At 39.1% G+C, this 12,916-nt stretch overlaps 1 protein-coding gene across 1 annotated transcript in view; it reads left to right on the top strand.

Annotated features, from left to right (window-relative positions):
* Positions 1 to 10,544, top strand: part of MRPS27 (mitochondrial ribosomal protein S27) — a 53,390-nt gene extending 42,846 nt beyond the window's left edge. Inside the window, exons 7-11 of the mRNA XM_081945205.1 lie at positions 211 to 326; positions 1,477 to 1,579; positions 4,353 to 4,495; positions 5,739 to 5,885; positions 10,197 to 10,544. Of these exons, the coding sequence (XP_081801331.1) occupies positions 211 to 326; positions 1,477 to 1,579; positions 4,353 to 4,495; positions 5,739 to 5,885; positions 10,197 to 10,436 (749 nt within the window). The 3' untranslated portion in view covers positions 10,437 to 10,544. The remainder of the gene's footprint in view (positions 1 to 210; positions 327 to 1,476; positions 1,580 to 4,352; positions 4,496 to 5,738; positions 5,886 to 10,196) is intronic.
* Positions 10,545 to 12,916: the final 2,372 nt, after the last annotated feature.

Genomic DNA, 12,916 nt, shown 5'->3' on the forward strand with positions numbered 1-12,916 from the left:
TATATACTGTATATATCAGTCCTGAAATGATATTAATTTTACATTCTCTTTCTTTCCCTGTAAAGTCATTGGGATTTTTAATTATTTGTTTATGTCATGTTAATCTGAAATAAACAGTTTGATATGTTCATTTCTATAAATACATTGGTGGGATAATTATTGTAATATATTTTAAGCAACCATTTTAATGCTTGTTTTTATTGTTTTTAGGTGCTATGGCTGCAGTGACTGAGATAATGATACAGGAAGATTTTACTAAGGTGTCCACCCAACTTCTCTCTCTTTATACCATGTACAAATATTTGGCAACCAAATCAGAACTTACGGTAAGCTACTTGCATAATGAAATGTTTGTGGTTATGACTAAAGAATAATATGGTTCAAAAGCCGCATGTCCATACTTTGAAAATATGATTTAAAGCCAAGTTGAAGAGACTTAACATTTTTAGGTGTAATTTAAGTTGCCAAGCTATTCCAACTGGTATATGGCCCTTGATTGACCCCTTGGCTACTCTTCCTTCTCCCCAAACATCTCCTTGTTTTCATAGTCTTGTTTAAAAAAAACTGAACTAAAAAAATAGTCTTGTGTAAAAAAAAAACTGGAAAAATATATGGCTATACTGTTAGATACTAGCTTCAGTTATAGTGGTTTCCACCAAGGTCCTCTGTTCCGGTGGGAATAGAGGCTTAATCTCATTGGTCGAAGGGTCTGACAGCTCCCTATAAAAGGGCTGCTGTCAAACTGAATCTTTGCTGGATTGTTCTTACTTGTTGTACTTTAATAAAGAGCTGTTGTTGCCTTTAGCCTGAGTGTGCCTTTCCATTACCCGATCTAACATATACTTTTTTCCTAAACTCAGTGAAGCTCAGTTTGTATCTGATATTTTTAAGAAGTCTTATATTGACATCCACAAGTGAAGGAAGTTTCTGTTTTGTGCCTGTCGCTGTTTTCGCATTGCTGTCCGCTTTCTCTGTGGGACGGAGGACATGTATAGCGAGAAAGGGAGGGAAGAAAGGAAAGGGAAGGAAAAGAAAGGCTTCCAAGTTGAAGTTAGTTCCTCATTACATTATGGACATGCCATATGTTGTCATAGCAACAGTTTAGAACTGCTTTGACGTGAGTTCATCCATGTTTTCTTTTTTGAACTTCAGAGCAGGGGTGTCTAACTCTAGCAACTTTAAAATTGTGGCGTTCCCCAAATTGGCTGTGGAATGCTGGGAGTTGAAGTTCATAGGAGTCTGTTTCAGAGTCTAGTTTACAGCCCTGATATTCCCTGAAGGCTACCTACCCAAATATTAAGGAGGCCCAAGCCTGCTTAGAGTTCAGCAAGTCCTCAAATGAGACCTAAACAAGAGCACTGCCACTTGCTGAAGCACATTACAGATAAGAGAGATACTTTGTTTAATAGAGAATTGGGAGGGCTGTATAACACTGTTCGGCTTTCACATTTTACAAGCAATATTTCCTATTTTCAGTGGGAAGAAGAGAAAAATCTCGGAGCATCTCTGTTGTTAGTGGGCCTCAAGCAGACTAACACTGTAGGATTTAGTTCTCAGCTATATGGTCTTGCCCTGCTTGGTAAGTTTTAACAAATATTTAATAAAAACAACATTTCTGAATTGCTTTATTGGTTCGTTTGGAGTAAATGGAATTTCTTCAATTAAATACTAATATGCCTTGATGCAATACAAAATTAAAACTAAATCAAGTTAAGCATATTGGCATTCAGTCCACATAATGCAAAATTCACCTGGCTGGCCAATGTCCCACTGACATTTTGAAAAGCCTAAAAGGTAGGATCTGTCTTTCTGTCATCCTCTCAACCACCTTCCCACAAAAACGTTCATCTGAAAAAGGGGATAAATGGTAACAAGTAAGCATTATTCTTTAGTTATATACGAGGAAGTCTGTTGCTATTTTCTAACTAGAGCCCCAAGATTAAAGATTTTCTATGTAGCATTATAGATTCCTTTGCTGAACCCTCAAGTTCACTTACTAAGAACATTACTAGGTATTGCTTTAAAGCTGAATAAGGCCTGGACCCACCTTGAACTGGGGCCAGACTGCTCAGATTTAATTTAATTTAATTTTATTAAATTTATAGACCGCCCCCTCTCCCCAAAGGGACTCGGGACGGTGTACAGACCACAAATAAAACAATATACAAAACTTAAATATTTTTAAATACCCATAAAACAGATTAAGTGATAGGCTGTACAGTATAGTTAAAAATTAAAACAACCTAAAAAATCTACCCCTAAAAATTTAAAATACGGCTAGAGGGACACAAAAACTACAGTTAGGCCAGGCCAGCTAAGTTGAACAGGTGGGTCTTAAGTTTCTTACGGAAGGAGCGGAGATCGGTCGTTATTCTAATATCGGGGGGGAGGTCATTCCAGAGGGTCGGGCCCATCACAGAGAAGGCCCTACTCCTGGGCGTCGCCCGCTGGCACTGCCTAGTGGACGGCACCCGGAGGAGTCCCTCCCTGTGAGAGCGAATCGGCCGCAGGGATGTATGGGGCAGGATGCGAAAGAATATATTCTTTCAGAGAAAGATATATTCTTTCAGAGAAAGATATATTCTTTCAGAGAAAGATATATTTGAAATGTCTTCCTTGTAGCCCAGTTTCCTTAAAAATTCTACTTGTACGTGTGGGAAGTTATTTCTCTAAAATCAATTATTATTTAGTTTGTATTAGAAACCATAAATTAACATATAAAGAAGAGGGAATGTTCCCTCTAGGGTAGTCTCTAATCCCTTCAATTCATTCTGGCATTTATCTTTTGATTGAAATTCAGCATACAATGTCTGAATTCCCTCTATTTCAGTGTCTTTTATATTTTACAGTGGCTTTATTGTGTCCCTTAAAATTCCCTATGAATAGCTGTTAATTGGCATACTACCTTTAAGGTGAGAGAGAGAGGCTTTATTGAAAAGTGTTAGATGGATACCCTTTTGCATGCATTGGTCTCTCAGCTGTGATGAGAGCGAAGATGACACATCAGGATTAGATCCTGATCCTGATTTTACCTTATGGTGCAGTTTAAAAAGTGGCAGTAGAGATCAAAATCGTAAACCAATTAGCATCACATTTTTATCCCACTTCAGCTATCCTTTTAAAAATCCGCCTTTGATTAGCATTATTCAAATCTTTAAAATACATCCCTGAACAGTTCGAAAAGGAATTGGCTTTAGCAAATCGCTTTACTTCTGTAGACAAAAGATTCACCTGAACGTTCTGAAGGTCAGAAGCTATTTTCTGTTGTGTCATATGCATTTTGCAATTATGCCAGATCTAATGGAATATATTTGTATACAGAATAAAAGGTGATCATTTATTTATGAAATGTATATGCTGCCCATTTCACTGTCAAGCAACATTCACTGGCATGCAGGGACTCCTTTCTTAGTTATATTGGTAATTAGAGGTGGAGACCCTATGAGAGCTATATGCAATGAAATTTCACTTTAATGGATGCCGATTAGTGTACATTCAAAGTGACAATAGTCTAAGTCTATGCCTGATTTATAATATTACTGTATATTTTAATTTTTCCAATGTTTGTAATTGTTTTTACTTTTTATTTTAAATCTGTTTACCACCCAAAGTCACCAGTTGAGATGGGAACTGTATCAATCAGTCAAATAAATAAATAAGAATATAGAACTTAATCTCAACCAGGCCAAGAAATGCTTATTGAAACCAGACAGTCTTTTCCGAGAAGAACGATGCAGATGTTGTTTCAACATTGTTTAAAGGCCCTTTTGGTGAATTGTAGAGAACGATAAAAGCAAAGAGAGACACTCAAAAGCATTCTGAATGGATTTCTTAACCATCACTCTGGGAATTTTGTACAGCAGGGGTCCCCAACCCCTGAGCTGCAGATTGGTACCAGTACATAGCCCATTGGGAACCGGGGTGTGCAAATGGCGTGTGAGCGCACAAAGCTTCATTTGTGCATGCCCGGGATCTAGGTTGCTTGCAAAAGCATACCCTCCCACTCCTCCCCACCACTGCTGCCACCATCACTGCCACCGCCGGCGGTCTGAAAGGTTGGGGATGGCTAATATACAGTACCTGCTTTCTGCTTTGAATCTAACTGCAATAATAGAGGAGGATATTTTGTTGTTGTTATTATGACCTACATAGAAGAAGGTGTTAAACTATTCCTTTCCATATGCTGCAATTTCAGTTAAATTTTCTGCCAACCCACTAGGACTCCATATTCATTTTTAAAGAAACTGCTGACATACTTTCTAGTATCATATTCATCACCACATCTCTTTGATCCCACGCTCTAGCTGTGTTTTCTGGTTTAAGCAACAGAGTAAACAGCTATTAAATCACAGGTAAAGTGGAGCTACAGAAAGGATTGCGAGCTGTTTACCACCTAATGCCGCTCATGTGGACCCCGGGCTATCTGAACAGAGCCTTGAAAGTAATGGAGGATGTGGCCTTGCTTCCTGAAGATGTGAAGCTTTGCCAGGAAGCAGTAAGTGAAAACGCCTTTCACCAAATGTGGCCTGATCTATTTGGGGACTCAGCAGCCGGGTCGCTACTATTCTCGGCACTGTTTTATATAGGTTGAATATGCATTGAAGTATTTCTTCAATGAATACTAACGTATCAACTGGGACTAAGAGTGTCATACAACCTTGGGCGGGGTGGTGGTGGGTGAAAGTGCTCCCTCTGCTTTTTCAGCTTTTCAATTGTTCTTTTAAACTCTGTTTTAATTGTGTTTATTCATTATTTTAAACTATGGCTTTTATATGATTTTATTTATTTATTATTTGCAAATCGTCAGAATCATCTCAGAATGATGGGTGGTACAGAAGATTGATTGATAAATAAACAAATAAATTTATCCTTTAGAAAAAGAAAAAAAAAGTCCAGAAAACCCAGACAAATTCTTTCTTCATCCTTACCTCATTGCTGCTTCTGCTTCTGACAGTTATTGATAATGCAATTGATCTTTCCTATTCCTTGAGTCTAGTAACTCTTCCCGCAGTGCTGAGGGGTATCAACTTTTGGAAAACACATTCAAAAACTCATAATGCAGAGCCGTTCAAATTCCCATCCAGACAGGCTTTTCGTTTACCTGTTATCAAAGAAAAGGCACAGGTACACGATTCTGTTGAAAATCATAGGCAACATGATATCGAAGCCTTTTGTTTCCAAAACAGGAATTCAGATAGAAATTATATAACATAAACCATTGTAATCTTTTCTTGCAATTGTTACAAAGATTCGAACCAATTATCAGCAAAGAGCATCTGTGACTTATTTGGAGTCAATAATAAAATCAATAATAATTTCAGAATGGCCTGGTCTGCTTCATCAAATAGCAGTCTTCAACCATCACACAAACATGGAAAAAAGCTAACATTCATAAAATTTCCATTCTTTTAAAACTATTTTGGCTGTTAAATAGTTTGTTATATATCGCCGTTTTATATTTTCAGTTTATGTGCTTTCCATAATGTTAAGCCCTGTTCTGCAGTTAAAACCACTTGTTTTGGAAAACACCAAAACCAAAAATTTAGGTATTACATCCTATTTTCAATCCATTCTGTTGTTCAGATTTAATTCCTAACTTTCATTTGGCTTTTAATTTTAATGTTATGTTCTCAAAATGTTAAGGAAGAGGCACAAACCGTGAAAAGAAATCCACACACGTAACACTTTTTAATGTTATTTTAAGCCATCCACGGAATTTTTGCTCTTTTGCTGCAAAGGTTGATGTTCTGGCAGACATTTTGCACCCAGCACCTGAGCCTGAGGTTTCTCCAGAAGACCCCAAGGATTCAGAAGACGCACCAAAGCAGATACCGCCAGAAGAAAACGAGGCGCTTCGTCTGCCTGAATACCTAAAGCGTTTTAAGGTATGCAGTTTCCTTCCACTTCTGGGTTTTTTTCCCCTCCTGAAGAAATGAGACTTCATGGCTACCCCACTAGTAATGGCACCAGGTTCTTTGGTATTGGTGCTGAGCCACATTCTTACTGTTTCAGACAGGAAACTCATGTTCAATTCATTTTCCTATTACCTGGTTGCTGAGAATCTGTTCTTGCTTTTCATAGACCTGCCTTAATAAGTGAAACTCCTAATAATTAAAATGCAATGTCACTCCTAACCTCATGCCCTTTGCATCATATTTATTCTTTTTAGATCCTCATCATCTCAGAATGCTTTAGATTTATTAGCTTCCTTCCTTTTACTAGTTATTGAATGACGTCCTTATGTAAGTGATTATATAGAGCTGATATAGCTTAATGCAGGGGTGTCCAAACTTGGGAACTTTAAGACTTGTGGACTTCAACTCCCAGAATTCCCCAGCCAGCCATGCTGGCTGGGGAATTCTGGGAGTTGAAGTCCACAAGTCTTAAAAGTTCCCAAGTTTGGACACCCCTGACTTAATGGTTAGAATGTTGGACTACACCTGTTAGATAAAGACCAAAGTTGAAGGTCTGTTTGCTAAAGGACTTAAACATGTTATCTAAATCTAATTTCTTCATACAGTAGATTCTGTATGGTTTCTCCTATGTATACTGTCATCTCCTAAGAAAGGCTACATATACTGTATTCTATACTGTATATCTTTTAAGGCAGAGGTGTCCAACTCAATTTGATTTAGGGCTGCCTCACGGTTGTGTTTGACCTTGGGGTGCCGGGGCGGCGTGCCTGGAGGGGGCCTGGCCAGCTCAGCATCACTTATCGAGGCTCCGTTTTCAGCCATGACAGCCTCATACTGCCTTCTGCCACTTAAAATGGAGCCCAGGCAAGCCACGCACAACCTCCCTGAGCTCTGTTTTTTGCGGACAGAGGGCTGCAGGAGGTTGTTGCAGCCAAAAATGGAGCCTGGGAGAGCCACGCACAGTCCTCCCAATCTCCATTTTCGCTGGGAGAGGCATCACGGGCTGGTTCTTCATTGTTTCTAGGGCAGCCCTGTGGGCCAGATATAAGCACCCCACAGGCCGGATCTGGCCCATGTGCCTTGAGTTTGACACCCCTTTATTAAGGGCTCAATTGAGGTCTAAATAATCAGAAATCACCAGGATTGAGAAAGGATTATAAAATACTGAATGTTTTATCAGTGACCTAAAATATCTGCTTCCGCGCGCGCAAAGTCCAGCTGACTGGCTCACGTGTGTGTACAGGAACACAGAAGAGGAGCCAGCAAGGCCGTGCGTCCCATGCAGGATGGCCTTGCATGCCGCTTCCAGCATGTGTGCCATAGATTCACCACCATGGCATTAGGGCATTAAATTAAACCAAAAGAGTAAGGGTGGCAGAAGTCCCAAGTCCTAATATGCATCCAAAGATTAGGACAAAGAAAGCAGAACATAAAGGAGAAGAGGAGACTAGGATGAGTTTTACACAATACCAAGTGTCAGTAGATCAGAATGCTGCTATTTCTGCACTAATACATGGCGATTGTGAAAGAAATGGGGAGAACTAGAGATCCCAATTCAGGAAAACAAAGACAAATAGGAAGTGATGGGCATGACTGAAACATTGGGATGATAGCCATGATTGGCACATAGCCATGGCAGTCTGTAGTTTATTCAAAAGGAATAGGCCCAAGAGGAAAGATGGAGGGATGCTACACGGTACATGAAAGAAAAACGTACTTGAACAGAAATTCAGCAGAGCATGTTGATAGGATCTGGGAATAATGATGAGAGAGAGAGAGATAATGATGCCACTTTGGGAGTTTTGTATAGGCCACCAGGGCAATAAATGATGCCTTTCTGCATCTGGTAACCACTCTTCAAAGATGTATGCAGTAACGATGATGGTTAGTTTTCCGTTATTTTGATAATCTGATGGGAATCTAAGTTTGCCAAGAGTTAGAGGTTATTCTTGCCCTCCCTTACTGAGAGCTCCCTTGGTGGAAAAAACAACTGGGACATTCTACAAATGGTATATTACAAGTGCAGACTCAAACAGTCCCCACAAGAAAGAAAAACAGGAATGATCTAAAGAGGCCAACATGAATACATGCAGAGTTCTCTAAAACATTAAAGGAAAAAAGGGGATGGAAGGAGAGGGATGTACCTGAAGAAGATTGCAAGATGGTCTCCTAAAATTGTAGGAACTCTGTTAGAATAGCCAAATTTCAGAATGAGCTAAAGCAGGGGTGTCCAAACGTGGGAACTTTAAGACTTGTGGACTTCAACTCCCAGAATTCCCCAGCCAGCATGGCTGGCTGGGGAATTCTGGGAGTTGAAGTCCACAAGTCTTAAAGTTCCCAAGTTTGGACACCCCTGAGCTAAAGCTTGCAGGAGATATAAAAATAACGAGTGTTCTTGGGTATGCAGAACTACTGGACTCCTGTTTTTGTGACCGTCTTCCATTAGAAGGGGAATGGAGCCTTAAGTGGTCAGCATTATGCCACGAGAAATATGGGGAAACTGCAGTATAAGATAGGCAAAAGAGAAATAAACTAAATTAAACCAGGGCCAGATAGATTACGGAAGATACTAAGCAAAGGCCATTTCAAAGTCATTTTACTAATATTTGAGAACTCTAGGAGTAAAATTTCAGAAGCTGAGAGGAGATCAAATGTCATCCTCATCTTCCAAAAGAGAAACTATAAAACTACCAGCCTCCAGTCCGTCTGAATCAATGAGAGTTAGTACCAGTTATATTTTGGTGATTCAACTATTCTCTTCAACTCCTGGCAGAATTAAAAGTTCATACATTAAGTGAATGATAGAAAATGATTAATAATACATTTCGATAAAGAATTAAGAGTCCTTTATTTAGTAGGTTGCAGTCTAAGAAATTTAGAAGACTGGTTTACTGTGCGTCTTATTTGACCATATTAATTTAGTTAGTTATTAGTTTAATTTATTGATTATCGCATACCAAGTGAAATTATTAATAAAATTCTATCAAAACAATTTAAAATGAAATTGGCATAAAATACAATGATTTAATATATAGATAAGTAACATCAGATAAAATTATATTTCAGTATCACCCCTAAAAATCTATCAACATTATTAAATATCATTCTTATTAAAAGCCGATGCCGGCTAATCCTTAGGTTAATGAATTATATTAATTCCCTTACTGTAAGTTTCTTTATTGGGGGAAAAATACACATGAAATTTTAAAATTGCTGGCGTTGAAATTTTCTGATATAGTTTTCTTCTCGTTCTCTGGGGTGTTTCTCTTTTAAGGCAATTAAGTTGCCTTCTGAACATCAAGCTGTCCTATAAAAATATCCCTAATTACAAATGACCCTGTATCTTAAAGCACTTAAGTGGATTTTTTTTTTTAATGATTCATCAGGGCAGTGTGTTGCAAGAAATACTGCACCATCTATTTGATGATGGAATGTCCTGTCTGGCCAAGATCCCTCCTTTCAGCCCACTCTTCTATACCCCAGAGGCAGGATGAAAGCAATTTCAACAGCTGCTTACACAGAGCTGAGCATAACTTCAAAAACACCTTTAGAAAAAAAGGCCATATATAGGAATCTACAGCACAATAGCATAGAGAAGCCGGGATCTCTTCATTATAGAATTAATACTTTAATTATTCCCATCTGTTAGCTGTAAGGTTGGCTGAAGTAACTTGGCATAAGTCTTTGCCTCAGCAGGGGGCCTTAAGGGTGGGACCAGAGAATCTAAAACATTGGCATGGCCTGGAAGCCATTTGTCAATTTTAGGGCAATGAGCTTTTTTTTAAGCTTTATTAATGCTTTTAGAAGCTCAGCCTACTCCAGTACTTAGCCAAACTAAAAACTAATAAATTTGGTCTCTGCTTTGTATTACTAAATAATATATTTTGGTTTTTTTTTTAAAAAAAAAGCTATATGTCATTGTATATGTTTATTTATGTATTGAATTTATAGGGCTGTCCAATTCAAACAATGTGAATCTGGGAGGGTAGATTACAGCAAAAAAAAAACCAAAGATTAAACAAACACAAACAACAACAATACACATAATGCTAAAAAGCCTATCCAATATCTGAAATATAAACCAATTGGTTCCTTTTTTCCTTTTGGGAAAGGCTGAATGCTCATTTATTGTGGCCAGGGCGATTTCCCAAGAATAAATATGAATCAGCTGTAGTAGGCCTACTTACAAAATGTGAAATTCCATTTCCAAAGGAAGGAAAGATTATATGGCCCAGATTCACTGTTTCTTTTTCTTTCTCCCTCTTATGCCTACCATGACAGGAGCTGCATTCTAAACTCCACTCCCTTGGCAAGGTGGAATCTAGGAAGCTGCTAACCCTGACAACTCAACTTGTTGAAGAGAAACTACCAGCATCTGAAGAGGAAGACATTACAAAATACAAAGAGAAACTTGAGGAGTGGGAGAAAGAACAAACGATGCTGATTAAAAGGGAGCAAGAAACGAAAGAAAAAGCTAAGGAAATGATGGAAATTAGGAAAAAAGCAAATGCAGCCACATGATGCTTTTGCTAACAGATGTCCATTATGCCTCAGATTGTCTTGGCAATAAACAGAGTCTTGTACCTTATACAAACCTGGCCTGTCCACACATTAAATCTTTACACAATCCTTCTCCTTCTCCAAAATCTATTATTACTATTGTTCCTCTGAAAGTATACATTACCTCTGCTGTGTCTGAGAACAAAGGTTTGTCATTTTATTAAATAGTTCCTTTCTAAAATGTTGAGGTGAGCAGTGGTGGGTTGCAAATCCGGGGGGATCCTCATGGATATGCGCAACGCATGCATGCGTTCAAGTGCCTCCACGATGCTCCAGCTGCTCCGCGGAGTGTCACGCAGGCGCTGTATGTGCCATGGCCTGCGCAGAAGCCTTTAAACTGCGGTAAGGAGCTTGGGCGGGCGGGCCCTCCGGAGCACCGTACCAGAACAGTATACGGTGCTCCGGGCTGGCACTGGTACGCCCGTACCGGAGCGTACTGTCTGCAACCCACCACTGGAGGTGAGATAGTACATTCAGAAGAACCATTGTCATTGTCAGCTTGTGCTATGCTTTTTTTTATGATAGTTACTGACAAGAATTGCTGGTAGTTTTGAAATCAGAGAAAACAATACATGTAATTTGAATGCGTACATATATTCATGCATATTCTGTTATTTCTAGATCAAAGCAGAGTTTCCCAACTTTCCAACTTGGGAGTTAAAGAGTTGTTCAGAGAATCAGAAATAATCTATTCTGCCATGATCTATGAATATTAATCTGGATCAGCTCTTCTCAAACCTTGAAATACCATATTTTTCGGAGTATAAGACACACCTTTTTACCCCAAAAAAGAGGGTGAAAATCTGGGTGCATCTTATACATTGAATGCAGCATTTTTGGCCTCCCGAAATCCTAACCCTCTTTGCAAAAATGGCCGTGCATAACCTTTAGGAGGCTTCCAGACTGCTCCTGGGAGGGCAAAAATGAGCGAAAAATTGACTGTTTTTTGCTCATTTTTGCCCATCCCTCAGCAGCACTCTGGAAGCCTCCTAAAGGCTATGCATGCCCCCTTTTTGACCAAAAACAGGCCCGTTTTCACAAAAAATGGGCCATTTTTGGGAGGTCTGCAGTGTGCAAAAACTTTTTTATTTGCCTCTTCAAAATCTTGGTGCATCTTATACTCCGAAAAATACGGTAGGTCAGATTGCAACTCCTATTACTAACGAATATGAGAGAAAGAGGCTGACCTGGACTCTACCTAGGAAGGCACTATACCACCTTTTCAATAAAACATAGTAAAATCTCAATAAAAGAAAAATGCTCATTTTATATGTCAATCTTCTTGCCAAAGTTGATGTTTTAAACATCAAACTAAAAACGCCATCAGGAGCTAATACGCCTGAAGGAATGCAATACATTTAGTTCATTTGAGTCCAAAATTTCGGTTGCTAAGTGAGACTTGCTCCATTTTACGACTTTTCTTGCCTCTGTTGTTAAGAGAACCTCTGCAGGTGTTAAGTTAGTAACATGGTTGTTAAGTGAATCTAGCTTCCTCATTGATTTTGCTTGTCGGGAGGTCGCAAAAGGAGAGCACATGACCATAGGACATTGCAGCCATCATAAATAGGAGTCAGTTGTCATGGGATGCTAAAATGGTCATGTGAAACATGATCGTAAGTCACTTTTTTCAGTGCTGTTGTAACTTTGAACAGTCTCTAGATGAACTGTCGTAAATCAACGTAAGCCAAGTCAGTGAAGAAGCCAGCAGTAAGTCAGAGGTGACCACGTGAGGTCTTTGCTTAGCATCCCGCATGGTCCTTTCCTAATGACAGCAATAAAACCATCATAATTTATTTGCTTATTACATCTTTACAGTCCCCATTTCACTTACATACAGCAACTCTGAGTGGTTTACGATATGATAAAAAAATAAAAAAAGTACTACATGACAATTAAAATTAGAAGAATTAAATAAAAAAGTTAAAAACCAAGACAGCCTGGAGGTGGGAATCTTCTCTATCAAGTCAGATGTCTCCCCTTTCGGTGACCCAGGCCAAGTGGCAAAACCAAGTTTTCAGGATGTGTGTGTGTGTGTGTGTGTGTGCGCACGCGTATGTGTAGACCTGGCCTCCAACAGACTTCCTGAGGGTGGGGCCCACAACAGAAAAGGAATTGCCATTGCTATGCACTCATCTGATGTTGCCCTTTATGTCCTTGATACGTAGCAATGGCAATTCCAGTTCCAATTGTCATTGTTAACAAAACTATCTGCATAGTACATTGTTCCATTATGTGCCAGGCAATCTTTGAGAAACATTCTAGAGCAAGAAGGCCACTAGGAAAGAACCTGTTACTTTCTAAGGACGATATTGCATTAGATGTTAAAGAGCAGCTAGGGTAGGATCATTTGGGAGGAGTTGTCGCATCAGATATTGAGGTCTAACATACTGATTTATGGACTGAACCATAGCAACTACTAATGGGAATTGCCCTCCATCCTT

This window comes from Natrix helvetica, assembly GCF_964273705.1.
Source record: "Natrix helvetica genome assembly, chromosome: 2".
Classification (NCBI taxonomy): Eukaryota; Metazoa; Chordata; class Lepidosauria; order Squamata; family Natricidae; genus Natrix; species Natrix helvetica.